At 30.1% G+C, this 27,677-nt stretch overlaps 4 protein-coding genes and 1 long non-coding RNA gene across 5 annotated transcripts; all 5 read right to left on the reverse strand.

Moving 5' to 3' along the window:
* Positions 1–218: 218 nt before the first annotated feature.
* On the reverse strand, positions 219–816 carry LOC121204610 (uncharacterized). Its single transcript, XR_005899763.1, has 2 exons — positions 758–816; positions 219–371 (listed from the first exon to the last, which is right to left on the reverse strand). It is a non-coding gene; the product is annotated as an uncharacterized lncRNA (long non-coding RNA).
* A 6,676-nt stretch (positions 817–7,492) lies between these two features.
* On the reverse strand, positions 7,493–8,405 carry LOC107956207 (probable LRR receptor-like serine/threonine-protein kinase At3g47570). Its single transcript, XM_016891931.1, has 2 exons — positions 8,021–8,405; positions 7,493–7,920 (listed from the first exon to the last, which is right to left on the reverse strand). Exons 1-2 carry the CDS (start codon positions 8,403–8,405, stop codon positions 7,493–7,495), a joined length of 813 nt encoding a protein of 270 aa, XP_016747420.1.
* Positions 8,406–14,712: 6,307 nt separating this feature from the next.
* Positions 14,713–15,645, reverse strand: LOC107954842 (uncharacterized). Its single transcript, XM_016890531.2, has 2 exons — positions 15,413–15,645; positions 14,713–15,110 (listed from the first exon to the last, which is right to left on the reverse strand). The coding sequence occupies exons 1-2, from the start codon at positions 15,618–15,620 to the stop codon at positions 14,974–14,976; spliced, it is 345 nt and encodes a 114-aa protein (XP_016746020.1). The 5' UTR covers positions 15,621–15,645; the 3' UTR covers positions 14,713–14,973.
* A 1,921-nt stretch (positions 15,646–17,566) lies between these two features.
* On the reverse strand, positions 17,567–18,607 carry LOC121206478 (receptor kinase-like protein Xa21). The gene is made up of 2 exons (XM_041077445.1): positions 17,980–18,607; positions 17,567–17,724 (listed from the first exon to the last, which is right to left on the reverse strand). The coding sequence occupies exons 1-2, from the start codon at positions 18,605–18,607 to the stop codon at positions 17,567–17,569; spliced, it is 786 nt and encodes a 261-aa protein (XP_040933379.1).
* A 3,038-nt stretch (positions 18,608–21,645) lies between these two features.
* Positions 21,646–27,409, reverse strand: LOC107956208 (putative receptor-like protein kinase At3g47110). Its single transcript, XM_016891932.2, has 2 exons — positions 26,500–27,409; positions 21,646–23,764 (listed from the first exon to the last, which is right to left on the reverse strand). The coding sequence occupies exons 1-2, from the start codon at positions 27,407–27,409 to the stop codon at positions 21,672–21,674; spliced, it is 3,003 nt and encodes a 1,000-aa protein (XP_016747421.2). The 3' UTR covers positions 21,646–21,671.
* Positions 27,410–27,677: the final 268 nt, after the last annotated feature.

A 27,677-nucleotide genomic window follows, 5' to 3' on the forward strand; every position in this document is an offset into this window, starting at 1 on the left:
ATCAAACACTCGAATAGTATTATCAAGCCAGAATTCAGCTCGCTCAGCATCATCGTCATCAGTAGCTCTGAACTCTTCGGCCCCGTGTTTTCGAATTTTGTCAACCGGAGGCTTAAGTAATCTCATCGGATCACTTACTTGGGGTATAACAGGAATCGAAGATGGATTAGTCGGGGGTGGAGGTTGTTGTGTAACCGGATTAGTCCGGACATAATGAGTAAACCAGTCATTCATCATTTGGTAGAAGGCTTGTTTAGCCTCTCCCTCCTGGTTACTCGAGGTCGGTCGAGAATCTACCGGCTTTGTCCCTTGTGCGGGAGCAGGCGCTATACTCTCAACATCATCGGCTACGGCTCGATCGGGATCCATTACTATACGAAAACACATTTTTAGACATCAGCAGTCATCACACTATCTCGATATAAAAATTATGGCATGTATAGCTAGACTCATACATGCTACGTTAGTCCAAGAATCGACTAAACCGTAGCTCTGATACCAATAAAATGTAACACCCCTAACCCGTCTCCGTCGCCGAATCAGGGTTACGAGGTATTACGAAACCAAGCTCACATAAACATAACTTTAATATCTAATTCCAAATGCAAGTCCAATTCATGAACATATATAATCAAATTCAAGCATGGAAACTAAACTCTTTTCACATTGCTATTTACACAATAGGATTCAAAACTAACCAAAACATTATCAAGCCTATACATGCCATAAGATCGAGTTCAAATATTTAACAAAATACCAAAAGAAGTCGATAGTGTGATGGACTGTGCTGATGATCCCCGAGCTCGTAACGCGTCTCCAAATCTATAAAAACGAATGAACGAAAGCAAACGAAGTAAGCTTTTATAGCTTAGTAAGTCTCCAGCATAACTAAATGTATAATTATAAACACATAATTATTATAACCTTTTTAATCTATTCTACTGAAATTTCAACTAACACAACCAACTAACATTCATACATTATTCTACTCAGACCATTTCATTTATAGTCAGATATGTATACCTGTCGGATGAATTCAGTTTAATATATATATTATACAAAACAACATTACAATTGAATGTATACCACCGAGCATATATATACATATTATATACATATCAAACCGATTGTATATGTACACTCATGGTAAGTTCTAAATCAATTCAAATCTAACACAAATATATATACATCAATCACATCTTATATTTGTTTGTATATAAATATACTCATTATGAATTTATACCTGAATACCTAGGTAACACATACATTCGAAATACACACATATATATATATATCTCAAATGCATACATGATTAATTATCAAACACATAGGCTCAACATATATATGTTTAACTACCACATATCACCATATGCATTTATAGATTCAGCAATCACATATATCTAATGTACATATGTATTCATCGATTTCATATAATCACAAATCATAGATATATCCATTGCATATTCTAACACAATTTAAACAGATTCACCGGCAATTTGCCTGCTAGGCTTAAAGCCTGATTCAGTACACCGGCACTTAGCCTGCTAGACATATAGTCTGAAATGTATCACCGGCATTAAGCCTGCTAGACATATAGTCTGAAATGTATCACCGGCATTAAGCCTGCTAGACTTAAAGTCTGAAATGTATCACCGGCATTAAGCCTGCTAGACTTAAAGTCTGAATTACTTCACCGGCATTAAGCCTGCTAGACGTAACGTCTGTATTACATTCAATCACTTTATAATAATTCAAACTAACAATTTCATATCTTCACTACCATTCAAAAACTTTTACGTGAATATACATACAAAATCGAAACTTTCACATACGTATATAATTCCATACCAAATTTCGATTCAAGAATTTATACATGTGCATTTATACATATTCGAATCTACCATATGAATGTATAATTTCATACTCAATTTCAAAACAAAAACTTGTACATATATAAATGCACAATCAATCCTCGCATACTTATATAATGACATAACTAAATTCAATACACAACACATACATGTATATTTGCATGCTTATTCGACTTTATATATATATATACATACTTATATAATCATTCAAACCATATATATATATACCTATATCTTATACATACCTTTGATTAATCCAATAATTTATACAAGATCATACTTGTATATTCGAACATGTTATATACAATATCTATAGTCCAAAGTTTATTCAACTATTATACTTTAAATTATAGCTCAATCATAAGATAAAATTAGTATGCATGTATAAATATTAACTTAATAACTTTTAGTTGCTAATAGACTTACCTCGGATATCAGCAAACACGATCGACTATTCGATTACCTTCGACTTCCCTCGATCCAAATTCGTTTTCTTCGTTCCTTGATCTAAACATAGTCAAATTTAACCTTTTTATTCATCAAAACATTCATTTGAGTCCAACAATACATAAATGGGAAAATTACCATTTTGCCCCTAACATTTTGCACTTTTTGCAATTTAGTCCTTTTTGCACAAAACACAAAATACACAAAATTTGCCCATAACACACAAGGGCCGAATATTCATGGTTCTCATACAAGTCCACACATTGCATTTATTTCACATTTTAGTCCCTCAAAAATTTATTTTCACAATTTAGCCCTAAATACTCAAATTCATCAAAATCCCAAGACAAAACATGTTAATCTAAGACATATCTTCCATTATTCATCATCAAACATCACAAAACACAAATATTCATCAATGGCATAACTCAAAATATTCATTAAAATTAGAAATTCAAGCATGGGTCGGGTAGTATTCAAAGCAACGATCTCAAAAACGTAAAAATTATCAAAAACCGAAACCAAAGCATACCTTAATTTTGCTATGAAAGTGCCGAAACTTAAGAAACCATGGATGGTTTCTTCCTTTCCAATATTCGGCTAACAAAGATGAACATATTCATCTTTTTATGACTTATTTTAGTTATAATATTATAATTTACTTAATGACTAAATTAACCTTAATTAAATAAATTATAAATTACATAACTTAAGGGCAATGTTGGCATATACCACCCACTAACTAAATCTTGGTCTAATTACATCTTTAGACCTCCCACTTAAAAAGACAACTACAAATAGGTGCTTTTAAATTTTAACCTTTAACTTTTATTTTACGCGATTAAACCCTTTTATTAAATCGGACACTTAAACGACGAAATTAAAACACGAAAATTTTACACAATCAAATGCACACGAAATAAACACACAAAATAATATTAATAATATTTTTCTAATTCAGATTTGTGGTCCCGAAACCACTATTCTGATTAGGATCAAAACCGGGTTGTTACATATCAAGTGACTTAAGTTTTCAATTTCACTGGGGATGCTACCCCTGATGTTGCATGAATAAGCAGAGAACTGTTCAAGAGAACTTGAGAGATTTCCTACTAGTCTTGGAAGTTCACCACTAATAAGTGGGTTGACACCGAAATGAATCTTCTCCAAGACTCTACAGTTTGTCAAAGAAAAGAGAAAGCTCATTCTCGAGGAAGTTAAATTATTATTCTCCAGGTTGAGAATCTTTAAATTTCTTAGATTGCCCAGATTATCAGGAATAGTCCTTGAAAAGTAATTACTAGACATGTCAAGAAGACTGAGCTGAGAGGCATTGGAAATATACATTGGGATCGAGCCGACAAGGTGATTCAAACCAAGATATAATTCCTCCATGTTTGGAAGGAATAGGCCCATGTTTGATGGAAGATGGCCAGAGAGCTGATTTCCTTCCAAAGAAATCGTCGTTAGAGTCGAAATATTAAATACTTGTGGAGGAATAGAACCAACAAAACTGTTATTTTCCATGCTCAACAATAGTAGATTCTTTAGGGTGCCAATCTCATGTGGTATTATACCTGCCATAAATTTTATCAAACAAAAATATTAGACAACTATGGGGAAGGAAAGAGTTTATATATGAAACACTTGCTTATATTTTTTAAACATTGTAAAATAATCAAAACACAGAAAGCCATTGAGCAGAATAAAGTTCAAAGCACATAAGGCTACATATACTAATAGAAATTAAACCTACCAGTAAAAGTTGCAAATTAATAAAAATAATTTGGAAATAATTTAATTCTTTCTTATACATTCACCTATAAAATTGTTTTTGGAACAATCAAACCCCTTCAGAAGAGTTAAATTCACAATTTGTTTAGGAATTTCACCTGCAATTATAAATTTCACATGTAGACACTCAATTTTGCCCGGCCCATTTCAGTATTTAAAATAATAAACCCCCAAAAAAAACGAAGTCCAAGTTCAGTCCAGAATTACAAATATAATTTGGCCCGATCGGAATAGCCCATTATTTAAAAAGATTTAAGGTCCATCTACAAGCTTGACTTATATGGAAATATAATCTTCAATGATATGCAATCTTAGATATGATACAATCTTAGATATGATTGCAATCTTAGATATGATATACAATCTTAGAAGATATGATTTTGTAATCTTGGAGATTTAATTTGTAGATATCCTTTAATCTTAACCGTTGATGTAATTGATCTGTACCGTTGGATTTGGGGAGGCTCAACTATAAATAGAGGCCTCTCCCTTCATTGTAAATCACTTGAGTTTTGGGAAGCAATAAGAATTCTTGAGAGCATTCACTCAAATTTCTCTCCCTCTTGCGTTCTTACTCTCCGTGGTTTGTTCTTATTTTATTCTTCGTCTATCTTAGTTTTTCAACCCTTTTTTATTTTAATTTCTTCATTTTTCAAATATGTATATTTTTTTCTATCTTTTATACATTTGATTATGTATTTTATATATCATAATATTTAACCTTTTTATATAGTTTATTTTCAAATATATATTTTCTATGCATGTATATATATTATATAATCATTTCATTATAAATATAAATTCTTTTACATATTTGATATTTTATACATTATTTTTCTAAACCAATATATTTTATATATTTTATATAATTATTATTCTTATAAATATATTTTTTATTATATATTATATTTTAAATTTATTATTAAATATCACATTTTTTATATGCTCATTCTATTTATCAATTGTTTATATTTACATATATTTTTAAAACTTATGTTTTTATTATTATTATACAATATTTGTTTTTACTTTAGAATTAATGTATTATTGTTATGTTATGTATTTCATATGTTATGTAATATCTTAGACTTTTATAATTTACTTTCAAATGCATATTTTTATATATGTACATTGATATATTGTATTATATGCATCATTTCATTTATTAATCCATTCATGTGTACATTAAATTATTGGATTGTATATTTTATATTTTATGTAGATTCTATTTATCCATTTGCTATGCATGTCATCTATTTTTACTCATACATATTTTACACATTAATATTTACCATGTTTTTTATATTATTTAATGTTTTATTTATGATATATTGTATATAATTAGTTCATTTATTATGCTTTCTTTTGGGTATATTCCTATTTGCTTAGCATGATTATTTTTATTATTCCATTTTACCCTCTATATAGTGATTGCATTTATATAAAGTGTTATAATACTTTATAATATACGCTATTTGAATATCTATGTTTCGTAATATAGAATTGTCACTCTAAAAGGTCATTTAAAACAATATTTAAAAGTTTTATAAAAATAAAAAAGGCAATGCTTAGTATTTGAAAGTTTCGAGAAAAGTAGTGCCCTAACTTATTGGGTTGCAACTTTTCTCGTTGAGTTCGAATAGTCAAGTACCCTTCTAAGTTTTTAAGATTTTCAAAATACGAGCAACTGTCTTGGAATTTCAAAGCGTTGTGTCCTAACTTATTGGATGTGGCGATTTGTCGTTTCGAGATAGGGATTTCCAAAAGGTTAACTTAGTGTCAATGTTTTGATACGAGTGAATCCAAATTTTCAAAATCAAAGTATTTTAAAGAGGATTACATCTTAAAATTTTTTAAATTTCCGACATTAAAGACATTTGATAATCAATTAGGTACCAATTTTTGGGCGTTACAAGGGTGCTAATCCTTCCTCGTACGTAACCGACTCCCGAACCTGTTCTTTTATTTCGTGCACCAAAACTAATGATTTTAAAACAAAATGTTTTAAAGGTGATCCAATCACACCTAAAAACATTGGTGGCAACTCCCGTTTTCGTTTTTTAAAATCGATTCCCATTTTCAAAACTCGATTTGAAAATGGTTTCGACATCACATATCAAAATCAAAATTCATCTCCTACCAAGGATTATAAGAATAAAGTAAAGGCATAATTAGACATGTCCATGGGCTAGGCCACCTGGCACGAGCCGAAGGTCCACCCGAGATGTGGAAGGGTTTGGACAAAAAATATAGGCACAAAATATGAGTTTGGAAAAAAAATCCATTTTATAAATGGGTCGGGCGTCGGGTAGGCCTTTTGGCTCATGCCTGACCCAAATACATGTCTAAAAAGTCAATAATACTAATACCCTTAACAAAGTATCGGTTCCTTTCACAAAAGTATTGATACCCTGCGTGGTAGCGATACCGCTATAAGGTTCGATGTTTTGAAAATTAAAGAAAAATTACTTGAGTATCGATACCCGCCCCAAGGTATCAATACCTCATAGCAAGTATCGATACATTTCCTATGGTACTGATACTTTAGGCTTTAATATGGGCTGAGTCGATTCGGGCCCGAGTTTAACATTAATGTGAGTCGGGTTTGGACAAAAATTTAAGTTCATTTTTGGGCCGATCTTAGGCCTAGCAATCAAGCCTAAAGTTTTGTTAGGGCCCATCCCGAACTCGGCCCGACCCGGCCCATGGAGAACTCTAGGCATAATGACTTGTTTAGCTCTTCAACTTTATAAAAAAAAGTCATTTTAGCCCTCCATTTAATTTTCATCTCTTTTAGCCCTTAAACTTGTTATGTTTGTTAAATCACCCCAAAACAGATTGAAAAGTCCACGCGTATATCACATCAACAAATTAATTTTTTAAAATTTAAAAAATTCAAAAAAATTATAAAAATTATTTTTTTAAAAAATTAAAATTTATCTAATTGCTAACATGGCATACGTATATGCCACATTAGCAAAGTTAACAAACATTAACTTTTCCATCTATTTTTGGGGTGATTTCAAAAACAATGCAAGTTTAAGGGCTAAAAAAAGTGAAAAATTAAATAGTGAGCTAAAATAGATTTTTTTTATAAAGTTGAAGGGCTAAATAAATCATTATGCCTAAAATAAATAAAGCACCATTAGCAGGATATTTAACATTATATTAGGTGTCATACACGCTTCCAAGTCGAGTTGGAAATTAAACAATAGTTCTCTCATCATTTTCTGGTAGTTTATTAGTTTATTTTTCAATCTTCTTTTGAAAATTTTAACTATATTTTCAATCTCTGCAGAAGATTCATCCAAATTATTATATTCATTAACTTAATTCATTTTCCAAAAAAAAAAAATCCTTCAGAAAGCTTTAACAAATGGTTAGCATATATTACCTTCAAAGTGGTTCTGACCAATATAGATGTGTTGAAGCATACTCAAATTCCCAATTTCTATTGGTAAGCTCCCCTCCATTTGGTTATACGATAAAGATAACTTTTGTAACTCTTTGCACTTGAATAGACTGGCAGGAATTCTACCAGAAAGCAGGTTAACACTCAAAGTCAATTCTTTCAAATTCGGAAGATGATCGAACATATCTTCTGGGATATGACCACTAAGATTATTGAAATTGAAATCGATGCCTTCTAGCAAAAGCAAATCTCGTGGAACAGAGGGTATGAAACCAGAGAGCATATTATTGTTTAGATAAATATTTTGCAAAGAGGATATATTAAAGATGGAGGAGGGTATTGAACCTGAAATCCGAGTTTCAAACAAGCTCAAGATCTCTAGCTTTGACAAATTGCCTAAAGAGAATGGAACAACACCTTTGAAGTTATTTTGGTACAAAAACAACATTCGAAGTTCAGTTAATGATCCCAGCCATGATGGGATTTCTCCACTTACCAAAGTTTAAAATTTTCAGCCGATGCAAATTGGATAACTGGACAGGTAATTTCCCACGGAAACTATTGCTTCTGATACGAAGAAAAGAAAGGAATGATAGATTTCCTATGTGAGGTGGAAGGGTGCCTACGAGTCCCAACCCAGTAAGGTTTAGAGCTGTGACTTTACGGTGCTTGGATCCACAACTTACACCAAACCAATTGCAAACAGGGGCAGAGGCTGACCAGTTAGTTGTCAAGACATTTTTAGGATCATGAATAACATGATCTTTCAGTGCTAGAAGAGCTGATTGATCTGTAAGTATGGTGGTTAATTTCATAGAAAAAGTAGGCATATAAAAATGGAAGATGATAAGAAGAGATAAGTTGAGGAAAGTATTCCCCATTTGAATTTGGGTGTTTATCAAGCAACCAACAAAGGCAGAACTGAGATTGCTAGACAGATAATTGAATGACCACACAACTTCTTTTACATAATACGTGTGTATATATAAAGGGAGTTTATGTTGCAATTTCTTCTTGCAAGGTTGCAAATTCTTTTAATGTGATTTACGTAGAAACTACCGAATTTATAAATGTGATAATATAATCATGTAATTATTGCTTAAGGAACTTCTTTCTAAATTTCTTTTTATTCTTAAGAAAATTACAGTATTAAACTTTACATGGAAATAATATATAGTATTGTAATTAAATTGCACTTGTACAAAGGTTACAACTTTTTTATTACATTATTTTAGTTTATTGAAATTATTAGAGAACATGATAAAATTATATGATAACTTTTTCTTTTTATCAAATACAGAAGTATATAGAGTGACAACTCAACAAGCACTTCGAAGAATATAAACAAACCATACCGCCTGCTTAACTAGCGGCATCTAAACACTAATAAATTTTTGTTTCTAATGACTAAAAATATTTTGAACAAAAAAGATATTGACTAAAAATTAAAATAAACCATGAAATTTCTTTGTGGTTGAAAGATTTTATTTTTAATTTTGTTTGGAATTACCCAAAACGGATAGAAAAGTTAACGTTTGTTAACTTTGCTGATGTTGCATACACGTGGATTGTCACGTGAATGTTAAGTTAGCAATTAATTATTTTTTTTTAAATTTTAAAAATAAAAAAATATTAAATTATTTTAAAAATTATCAATTTTTTAAAAAATATAAAAATATAATTAATTGCTAATGTAACAATTCATATGCAAAATTAAAACATACTAACTTTTTTTTATCTATTTTAGGTGATTTGACAAACAATACAAGTTTAATGGTTAAAATATATGAATAATTAAATAGAGAGCTAAAATAACTCTTTTTATAACATGCCAATTGAATCTTAATTTTGTTGACATTGATATTAGCATTGTTACCAGTATAGGAGGATGTGAATTTGAACGTACTGAAACAAATTTATCCTCTTATATAAGTATTAACAAAAAATTATAGATAATTCTCGACATTTTATATATAAAAAAGTTGATATAACAAGATTTAGAAAATAATTTGCAGCATTTATTTTAGGACATTATTAAATAAAGAAATCAAGAAATTTCAATTTAAAAAAAATAAATTATTGGAATAAATATAAAAGCAATTTTACAAGATTCAGTAATGGCTCTCCAATTTTCTAAGTATTTATTGTCTTACCCCTTCCTTGGGTTTGGTTTGGGACGGTTGCTTCACTTCGTTCTGCAATCTAAAGTCTTTCCACATTGTCGGTTCAGAAGTGATTGGAAAATTTATATTATTTAAATAGAAAACAATCTTCTAGTTATTAATTAAAATATAATTTATTTAATTCATTTAATTAGTTATTTTTTTAATTAAATATTTTTCTTAAGCCAATTTTAATTTTGGTAAAGTCACGATAATTTCATAATAAAAGAATCTATAAAAAATATATTTAATTTTTTTATTCCGGATAAGTAATGATTAATTAATTTAACCTTAATTTTAAATTTTAATTATTTAATTATAATTAATTAAATAATAATTTTAAAAATTTTAAAGTAATTCTCAGATCATTTTCATTCATTTTTATCCATTTAATTTTATGTATTTTATTTTTTATTTCAACGAGCTAACTATTTAATAACTGTAAAATGCAACGTTATTTTTATTTAAATATAAATTTTAAATTTTAAATTTTAAATTCTTTTTGTTATATAAATTTTTATTTGAAGTATGAAATGTTATTTTCTTAGCAAAGAGACGAGTGCTGGTAACATATTCACTCACTAATTTTTCATGACTGTTATAAATTGAAGGGAAAACTATAAAAATAGTCACCCAATTATTAATATATTTCTATTTTGATCACTGGAATTCAAAATTTTCTATTTTAGTCACTAATGTTATCAAAATTTAATATTTTGATCATTCTTCCATTAAATCACTAATAGTGGTCCTTTTTTTATTGGAATAATAAAAAATTTAACCCTCCAATATTTATAGATTCTATCAATTTAGCCCTAAATCTAAAAAATTCAACAAGTGCCCTAAACTTTACACATTTTGTCAATTTATTTTTATTTCTTAAAAAACTATAAAAATATAAAAAAATTTTAAAAGATCATTTTTCAATAAAAATACATAAAAATATAAAAATATTTATAAATAGATGAATATCTATTTTTCTTATTTTCTAACATGAAATGTATTTATTAAAGTAATAATTTTATAAATAAAACAACATTATAAATAAAAACAATTTAATGGAGAAAAAGCCATGAAGAAGACTTACGCATATTGAACTTTGCTTTTTTTTAACATTATAAATTTGAATGACCAAAATAAAAAGATATTAATAATTGAGTAACTATTTTTATAGTTTACCCGATTACTCAATTTTCCATGATTTGGTGGCTTCACTTTATTTGTGCAATCTAAAAGCGTTTCAACTATGTCAACAATTGCTTATGAACTTATAATGTGAAACCTTGTAAGCAATTGGACACTTTTCTTCTTCAAGGATAATTAAGATGGGTCTGGCATGGTCACTAAATTTCCATCACTTTTTGGCCATTTTCTTTTCAATGTTTTACACATTTTAAAGTCTCTATAGATTCAATAATGCTCCCCGATACAAGGTTATTCTTTTTCAAACCTCGTCTTTTCCTGGACTTTGTTGTGCAATATTTAAAGTCTTTCAACTTTGTTGTTTGGGTAATTTATAAAAATATATAGTCACTCAATTTTGGTTAAATTTATTTTTTTGTCAATAAATTATAAAAAAATTATATTTTAGTCACTAACAATATCGAGTTATAACGTTTTGGTCACTCATCCATTAATAGTCGTTCCATCCTTAACCGAAAAGTTACGCGGCACATTGGCTCTAAGGTTAATATTTAATTTGACCTTTGAACTATAGTTAAAACATTCAACTTGGTCATAATTCTAAAAAAAAGTTATTAAAAACTCTTAAAACTAAAAAAAATTCAAAATTTATTTATTGTTTGAAACTATAAAAAAAATATTTTTTAAATTGTAATTATGTAATGTTTTTAAAAAAAATAGAATCCTTTAAATTTAAATTATATTAGAAATCCTATCACAGTTGTATACATGTGGCAATAATGAATTTAGAACATAGATTTGTGTTTAAAAATGAAATCCAATAAATAATGAAATCATATAGTTTGAAACTAATTAATCATAATAACACATGAAATATGTATGATATTAAAGTTAAAAAATTAGATTAAATTGTGAGTAAAACTAAATTTAAACATTTAAATACATTAAATTAACAATACTAAACCAACTCAACTAATAACATTATTAATATATACAATAGATGAAGTGTAGCATAATAAAATTAAATTGAATAAAAAAATCAAAATAAAACTTTGCTTGAGTGGTTAATTTAGGGTTTTGCTAATGTAATTGACGTAGATATTATAATATGCATATTTTTTTTAAGAAGTAGAAAGATTAAAGCACCATCGAATAATATAATTTATTTAATTACGAAAGGACATTTCCATAATTTCTCTAACCGAGTTTATGCTCATCTGACTCATAATGTCAACTCAATCAAAGACTTAAATAATGGTATAGATAAAAATATAGACTTAGAGTCATGATTATCTAAACCAATCGAACAGGCAAGGGTACCAGTCTAGAGAGAGGCAATAGATCGATTAACCCATAAACTAGTACAAACCAATAGAACTAGACTAAAAAAACTGATTGAATTGTTTTTTTAATATTTTTAATGATTTTTTAATCCAACTATACTAACTAATATTTCGACTACCATTTTAGTTCTAAAAATTTTGCTTAAAATATATTTAATTTTTAATTATTTACTCTGAAATTCTACACAAATACATAATTACCGCAGCTTCAGAACTGACGAGGACTAAGAAAAAGAATCAGCTAATTATACTGATTGCAATTCTATGAGTAACGCAGCAAACTTAGCTTTCTTTAGTTTCTTTTCACACTAATAATTTGCATCTATGATTTAACTTGGACAAGATCTTTATCAAGTTGTTTTTTATGCAATTGACTAATAAAATTCCATATTGAGCCATCGAATTTACGAGAAATGGGTACAACAATGACTTCAAAATAAATTGGACTTTTTATTTTGCAATTTACTTTTATAGTTTCAATAATGGCCAACCAAATTTTCCATGACTTTCATAGCTTCTTTTAACTTGTGCAATCTAAAGTCTTTTTCTAAACCGTGAGAACTAAAGAAAACATATGAGCAGCCATTGTTGAGACTGTTGAAGTCTCAGCTTCTCATTTTACATGGTGAGTAATTTTAATCTCGTTTTTCATGAATTTTATGTTTTTGAGATTATTATAATTAATTTTAATCTAGTTTAGCTAACTCGAGTGTTAATTTTTGAAACTGTTAAAATTTCTAAATGTTACTATTGATGAATGATTGATGAAATTGGTATTATCTAATTAGATTTTTCTGCTTAGATATGAAAAAGGATTAATTATCAATTATCAATTCCAAATAAAAAAAAATTATTGATATTTTCTTTTATGAAAAAACATTCCCAATGTGTTGTATCGTTGAAGAAGTAATCTTTTTACGCAAATTCAATGGAGGGAGTTATCTTCTTATTTCTACCATAAAAAGTTTCTCAATATATTTCATTGGGTGAAAATTTTGAGTTAGATTAGAGTGCTTCAAAATCTCATGGCAATCAACAAATTATATGAAGGAGTGTGAAAATAGGAAGGATATTAGTCTTAAGTAAACAAAAGTAACAATTCCCATGATACTCGTTGGATTCATCTTTTTTACGGAATGTAAACTTTTCTAAATGATAAGGAAAGGAAAGGAAAGGAAAGCTTGGGCAATTCAATTTAAGTAGTTCACCTGTAATTACCTACCTCCACTACTTTAGTATACTTCAATATTCAATGATTTCCTGAATTACTATAAGAATTAATACCTTTACCCCTTAAGGCTTAGATATAATTTCCCCCTAGCTTTCTATATATAGTCGTTGGCAAGTCATGTCTCAAGACAATCTATCAATTGTCTCTAGACACATTGCACAATACCTCAAGACAAGCAGCTCCTATCAATCGGTACAAGCCGGTATGAACTAGTATAAGTTAGTATTGACTGAAACGAGCTGAAACATATTGGAATGGTCGAAACGCATCAAAATCTTAACCATAATGAAACCTATACTACTTTATATTGGTTGAAGACCAGAAAGATACGTATCGAGTGTGTTAAATGTTGATGTCCCTTTTATGTACTGTTATATATTTTTGTTCTTTTAATAAAATTTGTTTGGCTTATAAAAATTATTTTTATTAAAATAGAATAAATGAAAACCTTATGCAAAGACTGAAAAAAGAGATCAAATTTTGCTATGTTTTGATATTGGGCATTTAATAATTTGTACCTATATTCTTAAATTTTTTTTATACCAATACAATTTCATAAAATTAGTACAAATGATGATCAAAATTCAGTGTAACTTATTTGAATCTAAATATATTGCTAATTGATATAATTGGGAATGGTTATGCAGTTGATAATAATCTTTCTGAACTTTGTTTAATACATGATTTATGCAAGTAATATTGGCAACTTAAGTTTCGGCATGTCTTGCGAGAACATAATAGACTGACAGATTGCATGACCAAAGTTGTTCCTAGTAATCTTAATAGGTTAACAACTTTTGAAGACCCAGCTGATCATGCTCGATCTTTGTTAGAAGAAGATGCTCATCGAGCAATGATTAATATAGACTCCCATCAACCTTATTGTAGCTAATTCCTTAAACTTATTTTTTTTTTAAAAAAAATCACTAAATGTAGAAATAACTATTAATAAACTTTCTAGGAAAACAGAGCATCTGTATAAATATTTATCAAAGACATTGCTAGAAAGCAAAGCTTATGTTTATTTTAGTCAATTTAACAATGGTCTCTTCATCGAACGCGTCGCATATCCCTTAATAACTTTACTTTGATCTTTTTTAACTTTGTAACAACCTCTTTCATATGAAGCCTATCATTTGGAAACTCTGCAGAACATTCTAAGCCAACTTGCAAAATGGATAAGGCACAATTCTTGACTTTTAAATGTTCCCTTCCAATGGTGCTCAACAACTTGGGATCTACAACTTGATTTCGTGCCAGATGATATCGACTCTATTGTAGCACCCCAAATTTGCCAGGGCCCATGCAATGAAATAAACGAAATTTGTAAATTAAATAAATAAATGTCCATGTTGTAATGTCCAGTTTAGAAATGGGCCTAAAAGCCTGATGACTCAAGACCCATGTAGCCTAAGAACCCTATGCCCGGTTACACCCAACCCACAAATGGGCACGGCCCAAGGAGTCCCAAATTACAAACAGATGATGGAAGACCTAGGGTTTTTGAAACCCTAGGCACTGCAAACGCTAGAGGAAGGTTCCAGAATTTGCACCGCAGGCACGCCAATCTTCACACCCTTTTTGCGCCGTTCCAGTGACCGTCATCGTCACCTCCATCAGTGCCGTGATTCCAGGCTCTGTATTGCGTCGTGATTGGCGCACGGATCAACGCCAGCCCACTCCTCGCCGTGAGATCCTCGATGGTACCTGCAAAAAAGGAAAGAGGAACAGCAAAGACGAATGCAAATATGGCAAAAATCGAGTAGAGAATATACAAACCTGTAAATAGAGGCTATAAAAGCTGAATGATTTCACTGTAAAAGAGAGGCCTTTTTTTTTATACATACGAAAAATATATACAAAAGAGAACAGATATATGGATATTCATAGAAATTCAAGCAGTTTCTTTAAAAGGTGACTTTAGTTTCATATTCTGTTATCTATGGTTCAACATGTATGCGAGTTATTTTGGTGAAAAATTGGTATTTTAAAATGGGAAAAGGGGTTACCTGTGATTCGCCAAGGAAAGTGAAGGTTTTGAACCTTCCAAACCGTCGTGTACGGTGGCGCGTGTAGCGCGTGTAGCGCGTGTAGCGCGTGTAGCGCGTGGACGCATGAACCCGGTGACCGGAGTCTGGTCTGACAGAGGTCGGAGAAACCTGGAAAGGCTCTCCTATTCTCCTTTTCAGAGAACTTTCTTTTTTTTTTTAAAAACATGGAACCAAATGAATTTTCAAACTTTTTTTGTATTTATTGATAGCCCATACGACGTCATTTTAGAATGGTTGTTTAATAACCAAAACGACGTCGTTCCAAAGTGAGGATCCGCGCATTTTTTGTTTAAAGGGATAATTTCCCAATTGATCCTTCCGTATTTTTATGTTTTCTAAAATTCATTTTATTTTTATTTCAATCTGGTTCTAAACTTTTACATTTATTGTAATTTGGTCCTAATAGCCATTGTAAGACCTGTGCCGAGAACGATGTCGTTTTGGGGATTAGGGATAATTTCCCAGTGAGTCCCTCATTTCTAATGCGCATTTCAATTAAACCCCAAATTTTTATTTATTTGTAATTAGCCCTAGTTTTTTTTAAAAAATTTCGATCTTAGTCCTTTTTTATATATATTTAATTTATTTTCAAATACTATATGTATTATTATTTTTAAATATTAGTTATATAAAATAATGTATATTATTTTCATATTATATTATTATATACGTTTCTTATAAATTTTTATATGTATTTTTTAAACATTAGTTATATATATAAATAATGTATATTATTTTTATATTATATACGTTTTTTATATTATATATGCATTTTACTTTATATATTATTTATCTTACTATATTTATATATGGAAATTATTATATTATATCATTTTTAATTACTTATTATTTTATTTTATATCATTTTATTAACTGTTTATTATGTATAATTAAAATTTTAAATTATTACTAAAAATTACATTTATATATCATTATTTAGAGGTCAGTATATAATATTTTTTAAAAAAAGTATAAAATTTTGTTCCTATTCAATATGATGATTTGACCTTGAATTATTATATTATGTAATGTATTACATATAGTAATTATTTTTAAAAACTCTCCTTTATCATTTATACATTGCTCTAATATATTTTTTACTTCTTTTTTATTATTTTATTCGTTTTTTTTTTGTTTTTATGTTCATGATTTGTTTATTCACTTTATATTTTTTGTATTTATTGTTTTAACATGCTAATGCTATCTCACTAGCTATTTGTTGTTTACATGATTTGTTGTTTATCACGTTTGCATGAAAATTAATTGTTTATGTTGATTTAAGCTACAATTGCATGAAATATTGTTGTATATATATATTGCAATTTATATTGTTGTATTCATTATGCTCTACGTTGTATTTTGCATGTAACGATAATGCATGTATATTTATGTTATCTATGATCATATATGCATAAAATGATAATGTATATTGTGTCATTTATGCCATTATTCATCATTTTTTATTATATATGCATGAAATGTTAAAGTATATTGTGTGATTTATGTTGTATTTACCATTTTCTACATTATATTTGCATGAAATGTTAAAGTACGTAGTTTAATTAATCCAATATTGATCTTTTGTAATAGGTTAAATGCATCATCGTTTTTAAAATTTTTATATTTCATTTAATCCAAAGGAATCTTAAAAAACAAGGCAATGTCTTTTGTATTTAGGAATTCGGGAAATAGTGCCCTAACATGCTAGGTTGCGATTTCCCGTTTGTCTAAATATCTAAAATATCCTTTTTAATAGATTTTACAAATTACGAGATGATTTTTAGTTACGAAAGTTTAAGAATATCGTGTCCAATCACGCTGGATGTGATGTTCGCATTCTTTTGGGACGAAAGAATTTCGATTTTCAACTCAAATTATTACGGTTTTAAAAGAGATCTTATTGCCAAATTCTTTCAAGCTTTTGACATTAAGACAAAACTGTTCAAATTGGTATCAATTTTGGGCGTTGCGAGGGTGCTAATCCTTCCTCGTACGTAACCGACTCCCGAGCCCGTTTTCTCATAATTTCGTAGACCAAAATGTTTTATAAGGTGATCCAATCACACTTTAAAAGGTTGGTGGCGACTCCCGTTTTCAAAATACCCTTCGCATTTAAAAGGAGGTTTCGACATCTATCACCCAACTCTTCAAGCTTCTTTCTCCTTCAAACATTTCATCTGTGGGCTTTTTTCTTGTGATGATTTCCATCAAAAGAATACTAAAACTATACACAACATCTTTTGTCAAAACAATTCCTTGGATTCCATATTCTGTGTATCAATATAAAACAACATTATGAATATTCAAAGATATCTTGATAATGAAAAATTCGTATAAAATATTCAAAACAGTATATGCTTGCATGTTATAATTGAACTGGGATTTAATCTAGTTGCTTCCTTAAAAAGTCACATTTAATATATTTGAAACTCAAATCTTAACATATATGAACCCTGTTGTTATGCACATGCTACGCTTACATTGAAAATGGAAAAATAAACAAGGAGTTTTATTAGAAGTATCACCTGGTGCCATATATCCAAATGTTGCCATTGTCACGGTTTGTATCATTGAAACCTCTTCACATGAGAGTTTGGTGATGCCAAAATCACTCAAATGAGCAACCATATCTTTATCTAATAGAACATTGTTGGGTTTTAAATCACAGTGAACCACGGGTGTTGCATTACCATGGTGGAGATATTCCAATGCAGATGCAACATCTATCATTATGTTCAACCTTTGTAAGATATCCAAATATTGGTTGTTGGAATACAACCATTTATCGAGACTCCCATTAGGCATGAACTCAAGCACCAACGCTTTGAAATTAAGATCATTAGAGCAACTGCTTATTACTTTGACTAAATTTCTGTGACGAGTGTTGCGGAGAACATCACATTCAACATCAAAGCTCTTAAAAGCTCCTTCTAACTCTAACTTGAAGACCTTTACTGCAATTAGCATCCCATCTTGGAGAGTCCCTTGGAATACTGAACCATAACTTCCATTACCAAGCAACCTACTATCATTGAATCTGTCAGTAGCTTGACCAAGCAACCTACTATCATTGAATCTGTCAGTAGCTTGACCAAGCAACCTACTATCAATAAATGAATATCTATTTTTTTGATTTTCTAACATGAAATGCATTTATTAAAGTAATAATTTTATAAATAAAATAACATTATAAATAAAAACAATTTAAGGGGGAAAAGCCATGAAGAAGACTTACACATATTGAACTTTGCCCCTTTTTTTAATATTAACCACCATCATATTTAGGTTGGGTCAAAAGTTACAACCTAAGAGGTGAGGATGAGGTCTTAGAGACTCAAGAGGTTTAATACGATGTCAGCAACTTTACAACAAATTCCTAGTTTGTTGGCGCAATGATGAAGAATGTGAAAATCGAAGAGCTCAGAGTGAGGGTTATTGGTGTCGATGGTTGTGGGCAAAGGTGATGCCCAACGCTAAGCAAATTTGATGAGTAATGCTAGACATATATTAAAATTTATTATTTATAAAATGAACTAAAAGGAGAGAAAAAGCTTGAATATGATCTAAGTCTTGTTTGTGGTTTTTATAAAAGTATTATTTTTATAAAAAAATTATGTTAGAAAAAAAGAGAAAATGGGTATTCGTTTATTTATAGTTGTGTATGTATTTTTATAAAACCTTGCGTATTTTTATCAAAAAATGAACTTTTAAATATTTTTAATTTTTAATTTTTAAGAAGTAAAACTAAATTGATAGAATGTGTGAAGTTGAGGGTTAAATTTGTTGATTTTTTAGATTTAGGACTAAATTGATAGAATTTATCAATATTTGAGAGTTAAATTTATTATTACGTCAATAGAAAAGTCACCATTAGTGACAGAACCGAGGCTAAAATAGAAAATTTTAAATTTGAATGACCAAAATAAAAATATACTAATAATTAGGTGACTATTTTTATAGTTTGTCTGGTTATCAAAAAATGAACTTTTAAATATTTTTAATTTTTAATTTTTAAGAAGGAAAACTAAATTGATAGAATGTGTGGAGTTGAGGGTTAAATTTGTTGATTTTTTAGATTTAGGACTAAATTGATAGAATTTATCAATATTTGAGAGTTAAATTTATTATTATGTCAATAGAAAAGTCACCATTAGTGATAGAACCGAGGCTAAAATAGAAAATTTTAAATTTGAATGACCAAAATAAAAATATACTAATAATTAGGTGACTTTTTATAGTTTGTCTGGTTACCCAAATTTCCATGATTGTTCCATTTTCTTACCACTTTGGGACCAGGCGGCTTCACTTTATTTGTGCAATCTAAAAGCCTTTCAACTATGTCAACAAGTGCTTATGAACTTGTAATGTGAAACCTTATAAGCAATTGGACAACGAAGCTATCACTTTTCTTCTTTAAGGATAATTAAGATGGGTCTGGCACGGTCACTAAATTTCCATCACTTTTTGGCCATTTTCTTTCCAATGTTTTACACATTTTAAAGTCTCTATAGATTCAATAATGCTCCCCAATTGAAGGTTATTCTTTTTCAAACCTCGTTTTTTCCTGGACTTTGTTGTGCAATTTAAAGTCCTTCAACTTTGTTGTTTGGGTAACTTATAAAAATAGTAGCTCAATTTTGATTAAATTTATTTAGTATACTTCAATATTCAATGATTTCCTAAATTACTATAAGAATTAATACCTTTACCCCTTAAGGCTTAGATATAACCTTTCCCCCTAACTTTTGATGTATAGTCGTTGGCAAGTCATGTCTCGAGACAATCTATCAATTGTCTCTAGACACACTGCACAATATCTCAAGACAAGCAGCTCCTATCAATCGTTACAAGCCGGTATGAACTAGTATAAGTTAGTATTGACTGAAACGAGCTGAAACATATTGGAATGGTCGAAACGCATCAAAATCTTAACCATAATGAAACCTATACTACTTCGTATTGGTTGAAGACTAGAAAGATATGTATCAAGTGTGTTAAATGTTGATGTCCCTTTTATGTACTGTTTTATATTTTTGTTCTTTTAATAAGATTTGTTTGGCTTATAAAAATTATTTTTATTAAAATAGAATAAATGAAAACCTTATGCAAAGAATGAAAAAAGAGATCAAAATTTGCTATGTTTTGATATTGGGCATTTAATAATTTGTACCTATATTCTTAAAAAAAATGTACCAATACAATTTCATAAAATTAGTACAAACGATCATCAAAATTCAGTGTAACTTAATTGAACCTAAATATATTGCTAATTGATATAATCGGGAACGGTTATGCGGTTGATAATAATCTTTCTGAACTTCGTTTAATACATGATTTATGCAAGTAATATTGGCAACTTAAGTTTCGGCAGTCCTGTGAGAACATAATAGACTGACAGATTGCATGACCAAAGTTGTTCCTAGTAATCTTAATATGTTAATAACTTTTGAAGACCTAGCTGATCATGCTCGATCTTTGTTAGAAGAAGATGCTCATCGAGCAATGACTAATATAGACTCCCATCAACCTTATTGTAGCTAATTCCTTAAACTTGTTTTTTTTCTTTTTAAATTCACAAAATGCAGAAATAACTATTAATAAACTTTATAGGAAAACAGAGCATCTGTATAAATATTTATCAAAGACATTGCTAGAAAGAAAAGCTTATGTTTATTTTAGTCAATTTAACAATGGCCTCTTCATCGAACGTGTCGCATATCCCTTAATAACTTTACTTTGATCTTCTTTAACTTTGTAACAACCTCTTTCATATGAAGCCTCTCATTTGGTAACTCTACAGAACATTCTAAGCCAACTTGCAAAATGGACAAGGCACAATTCTTAACTTTTAAATGTTCCCTTCCAGTGGTGCTCAACAACTTGGGATCTACAACTTGATTTCGCGAAGATGATATCGACTCTATCACCCAACTTTTCAAGCTTCTTTCTCCTTCAAATATTTCATCTGTGGGCTTTTTTCTTGTGATGATTTCCATTAAAAGAATACCAAAGCTATACACATCACCTTTTGTCGAAACAATTCCTTCGATTCCATATTCTGTATGAATATAAAACAACATTATGAATATTCAAAGATATCTTGATAATGAAAAATTCCTATAAAATATCTGAAACATTATATGCTTGCCTGATATAATTGAACTGGGATTTAATCTAGTTGCTTCCTTAAAAAAGTCACATTCAATATGTTTGAAACTCAAATCTTAACAGATATGATCCCTTTCATTATACACATGCTACACTTATATTGGAAATGGAAAAATAAACATGGAGTTTGATTAGAAGTATCACCTGGAGCCATATATCCAAATGTTGCCATTGTCATGGTTTGTATCATTGAAACATCTTCACATAAGAGTTTCGCGATGCCAAAATCACTCAAATGAGCAACCATATCTTCATCTAATAGAACATTGTTGGGTTTTAAATCACAGTGAACCACGGGTGTTGCATTTCCGTGATGGAGATATTCCAATGCAGATGCAACATCTATCATTACGTTCAACCTTTGTAGGATATCCAAATATTGGTTGTTGGAATACAACCATTTATCAAGAGTCCCATTAGGCATGAACTCAAGCACCAACGCTTTGAAATTAAGATCATTAGAGCAACTGCTTATTACTTTGACTAAATTTCTGTGACGAGTGTTGCGGAGAACATCACATTCAACATCAAAGCTCTTAAAAGCTCCTTCTAACTCTAACTTGAAGACCTTTACTGCAATGATTGTCCCATCCAGGAGAGTCCCTTGGAATACTGAACCATAACTTCCATTACCAAGTAACCTACTATCATTGAATCCATCAGTAGCTTGATGAAGCTCGTGGTAGGAAAACCGTCTCCACGTTCCTAAAGGTATCATGTCTTCTTGAGTTGGCAATTTATCTTTCCTCCTGTTTTGCAAGATAATGATTATCAAAGCCATAACCAAAATTGCGGAGGCAATTGGCAAAGCTACATATATTATGAGCTTCAAATTAGATTTTGCCTTGGAATTTCTAAGAGGTCTTGTTTTGCAGTTTGGAACATGAAGTCGAGCTACACCACACAAGGCTTCATTCCCCTTAAATGATTTGATTGTGTAGTTTCCAAATGATCCTCCTTCAGGAATTTCTCCTTCAAGCTTATTAAAAGAGACATTGAAATATTTAAGATAACGGAGTTTCTCTAAGGATTTGGGAATCTCTCCAGATAGATTATTTCTTGACAAGTCCAAGAATTCCAAACTCAGCAATTCATCAAAAGACTCAAGAATAGAACCCATGATTCTATTATTGGATAAGGAAAAATGAGTGAGGTCCTTGAGATCTGCAACTCCAGTTGGGATATCACCTGAGAACTGATTGTTCGACAAATCCAAACTAGTCAAAACTTTCCATTTTCCAATATCAATTGGTAGTGGGCCACTTAGAGAATTTGAAGACAAGTATAAGATGAGGAGATAGTTAAGTCTTGTCAACGTGAAAGGTATTGAGGAGGAAAACATATTGGAGTTTAGAAATAGTTGCCTTAATGAAGTGAGATCACCTAAGCAAGCAGGTATTGGTCCAGACAATTTGTTATTTGTCAAGAACAAGAAAGCCAATTTGTTTAGATGACATAAATCAGATGGGATGGATCCTTCTAACTTATTTTCATCAAGAGAAAGACTTTGCAACTCTTCCAATCCTCCAATTGTAGTAGGAATCTGTCCTATCAATTGATTGCCTCCTAGCTTAATGTTTATCAAGTGACTTAAGTTTCCAATTTCACTAGGGATGCTACCCCTGATGTTGCATGAATAAGCAGAGAACAGTTCAAGGGAACTTGAGAGATTTCCTACCACTCTTGGAAGTTCACTACTAATAAATGGGTTGCTACCAAAAAGAAAGTTCTCCAAGACTCTACAGTTTGTCAAAGAAAAGAGAAAGCTCATTCTTGAGGAAGTTAAACTATTATTCTCCATGGTGAGAAGCTTTAAATTTCTTAGATTGCCCAGATTATCAGGAATGGAACCTGAAAAGTAATTATTAGACATCTCAAGAAGAGTAAGCTGAGAGGCATTGGAAATATATGTTGGTATCGAGCCGACAAGATAATTGGCACCAAGATACAATTCCTCCAGGTTTGGAAGGAAAAGGCCCATGTTTGATGGAAGATGGCCAGAGAGCTGATTTCCATCGAAAGAAATCTTCCTTAGAGTTGAAATATTAAATACTTGTGGAGGAATAGAACCATCAATATTGTTAAAGCCTAAATGCAACAATTTCAGATATTTTAGGTTGCCAATCTCACGTGGAATTATACCTGCCATAAAATTTATCAAACAAAAATATTAGACAAATATGGAGAAGAAAAGAGTTTATATATGAAGCATTTGCTTATATTTTTTAAACATTATAAAAAATTTAAAGTAAATTATCTGACAATGTGTACAATTATTGACAATTAGTGTATTGATAAACCATAAATGTAACATGTTTTAATCCCGTGCTTGGCATGTTTTTGGATGATTTATTACATAATGTAGTGAATTTGATGCTCCTAATCCTTTAATTTCATATTTCAATACTTAGGTGAGCATAGGGGAACAAAAGGAGCGGAAAATTGGCCAAAAACTGACAAAAGGGGTTGATTTAAGAATCCACACAGCCAAGACCACTCCCACACGGGCTGGCCATACGCCCATGTGGCAACCCGTGTCGATATCGCTCCCTGTTTCCCAAACACGCAAAAAAAGCCAATTTTTAGGGTTTCTGAGCATTCTAAAGTCTATAAATGCACACTAGAAGAGGACCCAAAGGGACACTAGTAGAAAGAAGAAAAGACTCGAAGAACGCCAACGGATTCAACTCGGAAGATCTCCTTCAAGACTAAAGATCTCCTTCAAGACTGAAGATCTCCATTCAATTTCTCTCGAAGTTTTTGGGTTTGTTTATGTTTTGTTGTTTTCCTAATTTTGAGATGTTTTCTCCCAAAAGTATAACTAAATTCCCTAGATACTTAGGAAGGATGAAACCTAAGACTGATCTTATTATTTGATTTTTTTGAATTACATGATAAATATTTGTTCTTGATCTCAATTATGTGTTCTTATTTCATGTTTTAATATTTTTAGGATATTAATTCATGATTGATATGCTTATTCAGTGGAGCAAAAGTACTTGTTTAAGAGTAGATCTAGCATAAGCATGCAATCCTAGAAATAGAACGTCATAAATCTACCAGATTAGAGTCAAATCTAATAGTGGAATCTATAGACCGAGTTAATGCGACAATATGGGTTTTAATTAGAAAAAAATTTCAATTAATCAACCTAGAGTCAGTTGTTTTTATTCTCGAAAGAGATATTAACATAAGTTAAGGATTTTTACGGATCAACACAAGTGAATAAATCGTTTAACTCAGATTTAGAATAATAAGTGAAGTCTAGGTGGATTCTTTCCTAGGTATTGTCTCTCTCATCGGTTTTCTTCAAATATTTTCCTACTTTATTCTCTGTTTCGTCTTAGTGATTAGGTTAGTTAAGATTAGGTTAAAATAAATCCCTTCAATTTATTCGGCTAGATAATAAAAAGATAGTAACTACAAGTACTTTTAGTCCTCGTGGATACGATATTCCCGACTCACCATCACCATAGCTATACTACCATTCGATAGGTGCGCTTGCATTTGTTGTATTTTAGTTGGTTTGTGACGTCATCATGTATCAAATATGAATCAACAATATTTACGAAAAAAATTAATTGACAATAAAATTGTTTTTATAGAGCTCTTGCAAATATTAAAGTACTTCAAGTTAATTTTAAATTGATTTTTTTTTTGGTTTCAAGTAATTTCAAAATATAGAATAAAGTGCTGAATTAAATCATAAAGAACAAACATTCATAAGTTTATGAAAAAGAAATTATATATTATTTTCCTTTTATATGATTTGATAAATTTAAAATTTTTATTCTTCTAAGAACATAAAAATAAATCTAATATGATTTTAGGTTCTTTAGAGTTTTGTTTAGCCTCAACTGGGATAAATGCAAATAATGGACTAAAAAAGAGAGAAACATAATAATTGCAATGATTATGAAAAAATTTATAACTATTGTAAAATAATCAAAACACAGAAAGCCATTGAACAGAAAAAAGTTCAAAACAGATAATGCTACATGTATGAATAGAAATTAAACCTATCAGTAAAAGTGTAAATTAATAAAAATAATTTGGAAATAATTTAATTCTTACTTATACATTCACCTGTAAAATTGTTTTGGGAACAATCGACCACCATGAGAAGAGTTAAATTTACAATTTGTTTAGGAATTTCACCTGCAATTATAAAATTCACTTATCAAATTCAAAATTCATCTCCTAGCAAGGATAATAAGAGTAAAATAAGGGTATAATGACTTATTTAGCTTTATAACTTTATATAAAAAGAGTAATTTTAGCCCTCCATTTAATTTTTTCGTTTCTTTTAACTCTTAAACTTGTGATGTTTGTCAACACCAACATTTAATCTTATAAAAATTTTAAAAATTTTAATTTTTTTAAAAATTCTATTTAATTATTAACGTGTTAGCAAAGTTAACAAGCACTAACTTCTCCATTCATTTTTGAGTGATTTGACAAACAATGCAAGTTTAAAGGTTAAAATGACTTTTTTTTATAAAGCTGAAGGGCTAAATCAATCAATATTCCTAAAGTAAATAAAGCACCATTAGCAAGGTACTTCAGATCATATTAGGTATCATACACACTTCCAAGTCCAGTAGGAAATCAAAAAATATTTCTCTCATCATTTTCTGGTAGTTTATTCTTCAATCTTCTTTTGAAAATTTTCAACAATGTATTCATTTAATAAATAAATTTATGTTTTCAATCTCAATATAAGATTGATCTAAATTATTATATTCATTAACTTAATTTCTTTTCCAAAAAAACAATCCTTCCTTACATTCTCAAACTATTTTCAAAAAAAAAAAAGAAAAAAAGAAAAAGTAAACACTTGAAAAAGCTTTAAAAAACGGTTAGCAAGCATGTATTACCTTCAAAGTGGTTCCGACCAATATAGATGTACTGAAGCATACTCAAATTCCCAATTTCTATTGGTAGGCTCCCCTCCATTTGGTTAAACGATAAAGATAACACTTGTAACTCTTTGCACTTGAATAGACTGGCAGGGATTCTACCAGAAAGCAGGTTAAAACTCAAGAACAATTCTTTCAAATTTGGAAGATGATCAAACGTATCTTTTGGGATATGACCAGTGAGATTATTGGAGGTGAAATCGATGACTTCTAGCAAAAGCAAATCACGTGGAACAGAGGGTATGGAACCAGAGAGCATATTGTAACTTAGATCTATTTCTTGCAACGAAGAGATATTGAAGATGGTGGAGGGAATTGAACCTGAAATCTGGTTTTCAAACAAATACAAGACCTCTAGCTTTGACAAATAGGCTAAAGAGAATGGTATAACACCTTTGAAGTTGTTTTGGTACAAAAACAGCCTTCGAAGTTCAGTTAATGATCCCAACCGTGATGGGATTTCTCCATTGAAGGAGTTGTTACCAAAGCTTAAATATTTCAGCCGTCGCAAATTGGATAACTGGACAGGTAATCCGCCATAGAAACTATTGTTTGTGACATAAAGAAGAGAAAGGAATGACAAATTTCCCAAGTGAGGTGGAAGGGTGCCTACGAGTCCCAACCCAGTAAGGTCTAGAGCTGTGACTCTACGGTGCTTGGATCCACAACTTACACCAAACCAATTGCAAACGGGGGAAGAGGCTGACCAGTTAGTTGTCAAGACATTTTCAGGATCATGAATAACATGATCTTTTAGTGCTAGAAGAACTGATTGATCTGTATGTATGGTGGTTAATTTCATAGAGAAAGTAGGCATAGAAAAATGGAATATGATAAGAAGAGCTAAATTGAGGAAATTATTCCCCATTTGATTTTGGGTGTTTATCAAGTTACCAACAAAGGCAGAACTAAGGTTGCTAGACAGATAATTGAATGACCACATAACTTCTTTTACATAATATGTGTGTATATATAAAGGAAGTTTAAGTTGTAATTTCCTCTTGCAAGATTGCAAAATCTTTTAATGTGATTTACGTAGAAACTACCGAATTTATTATAGGATGTGATAATATAATTATGTAATTATGGCTTCTTTCTAAATTTCATTTTTTTCTTAAGAAATTACAGTATTAAAT

Source organism: Gossypium hirsutum, chromosome A01 (assembly GCF_007990345.1).
Source record: "Gossypium hirsutum isolate 1008001.06 chromosome A01, Gossypium_hirsutum_v2.1, whole genome shotgun sequence".
NCBI classification, from domain to species: Eukaryota; Viridiplantae; Streptophyta; class Magnoliopsida; order Malvales; family Malvaceae; genus Gossypium; species Gossypium hirsutum.

Excerpts from the sequence above, each read along its gene's own strand:
- LOC107956208 (XM_016891932.2), bottom strand. The coding sequence starts at position 27,409 with ATGGGGAATAATTTCCTCAATTTAGCTCTTCTTATCATATTCCATTTT. Across the intron at positions 23,765-26,499 it reads TGGTCGGAACCACTTTGAAG|GTATAATTCCACGTGAGATT; the intron begins GTAATACATGCT and ends ATTTTATGGCAG.
- LOC121206478 (XM_041077445.1), bottom strand. The coding sequence starts at position 18,607 with ATGCATTTCATGTTAGAAAATCAAAAAAATAGATATTCATTTATTGAT. Across the intron at positions 17,725-17,979 it reads ATTTGGATATATGGCACCAG|AATATGGAATCCAAGGAATT; the intron begins GTGATACTTCTA and ends ATTGATACACAG.
- LOC107956207 (XM_016891931.1), bottom strand. The coding sequence starts at position 8,405 with ATGGGGAATACTTTCCTCAACTTATCTCTTCTTATCATCTTCCATTTT. Across the intron at positions 7,921-8,020 it reads GCTGAAAATTTTAAACTTTG|GCAATTTGTCAAAGCTAGAG; the intron begins GTAAGTGGAGAA and ends CATTCTCTTTAG.
- LOC107954842 (XM_016890531.2), bottom strand. The coding sequence starts at position 15,620 with ATGTTTTTAAAAAAAAAAAGAAAGTTCTCTGAAAAGGAGAATAGGAGA. Across the intron at positions 15,111-15,412 it reads CTTTCCTTGGCGAATCACAG|GTACCATCGAGGATCTCACG; the intron begins GTAACCCCTTTT and ends CCTTTTTTGCAG.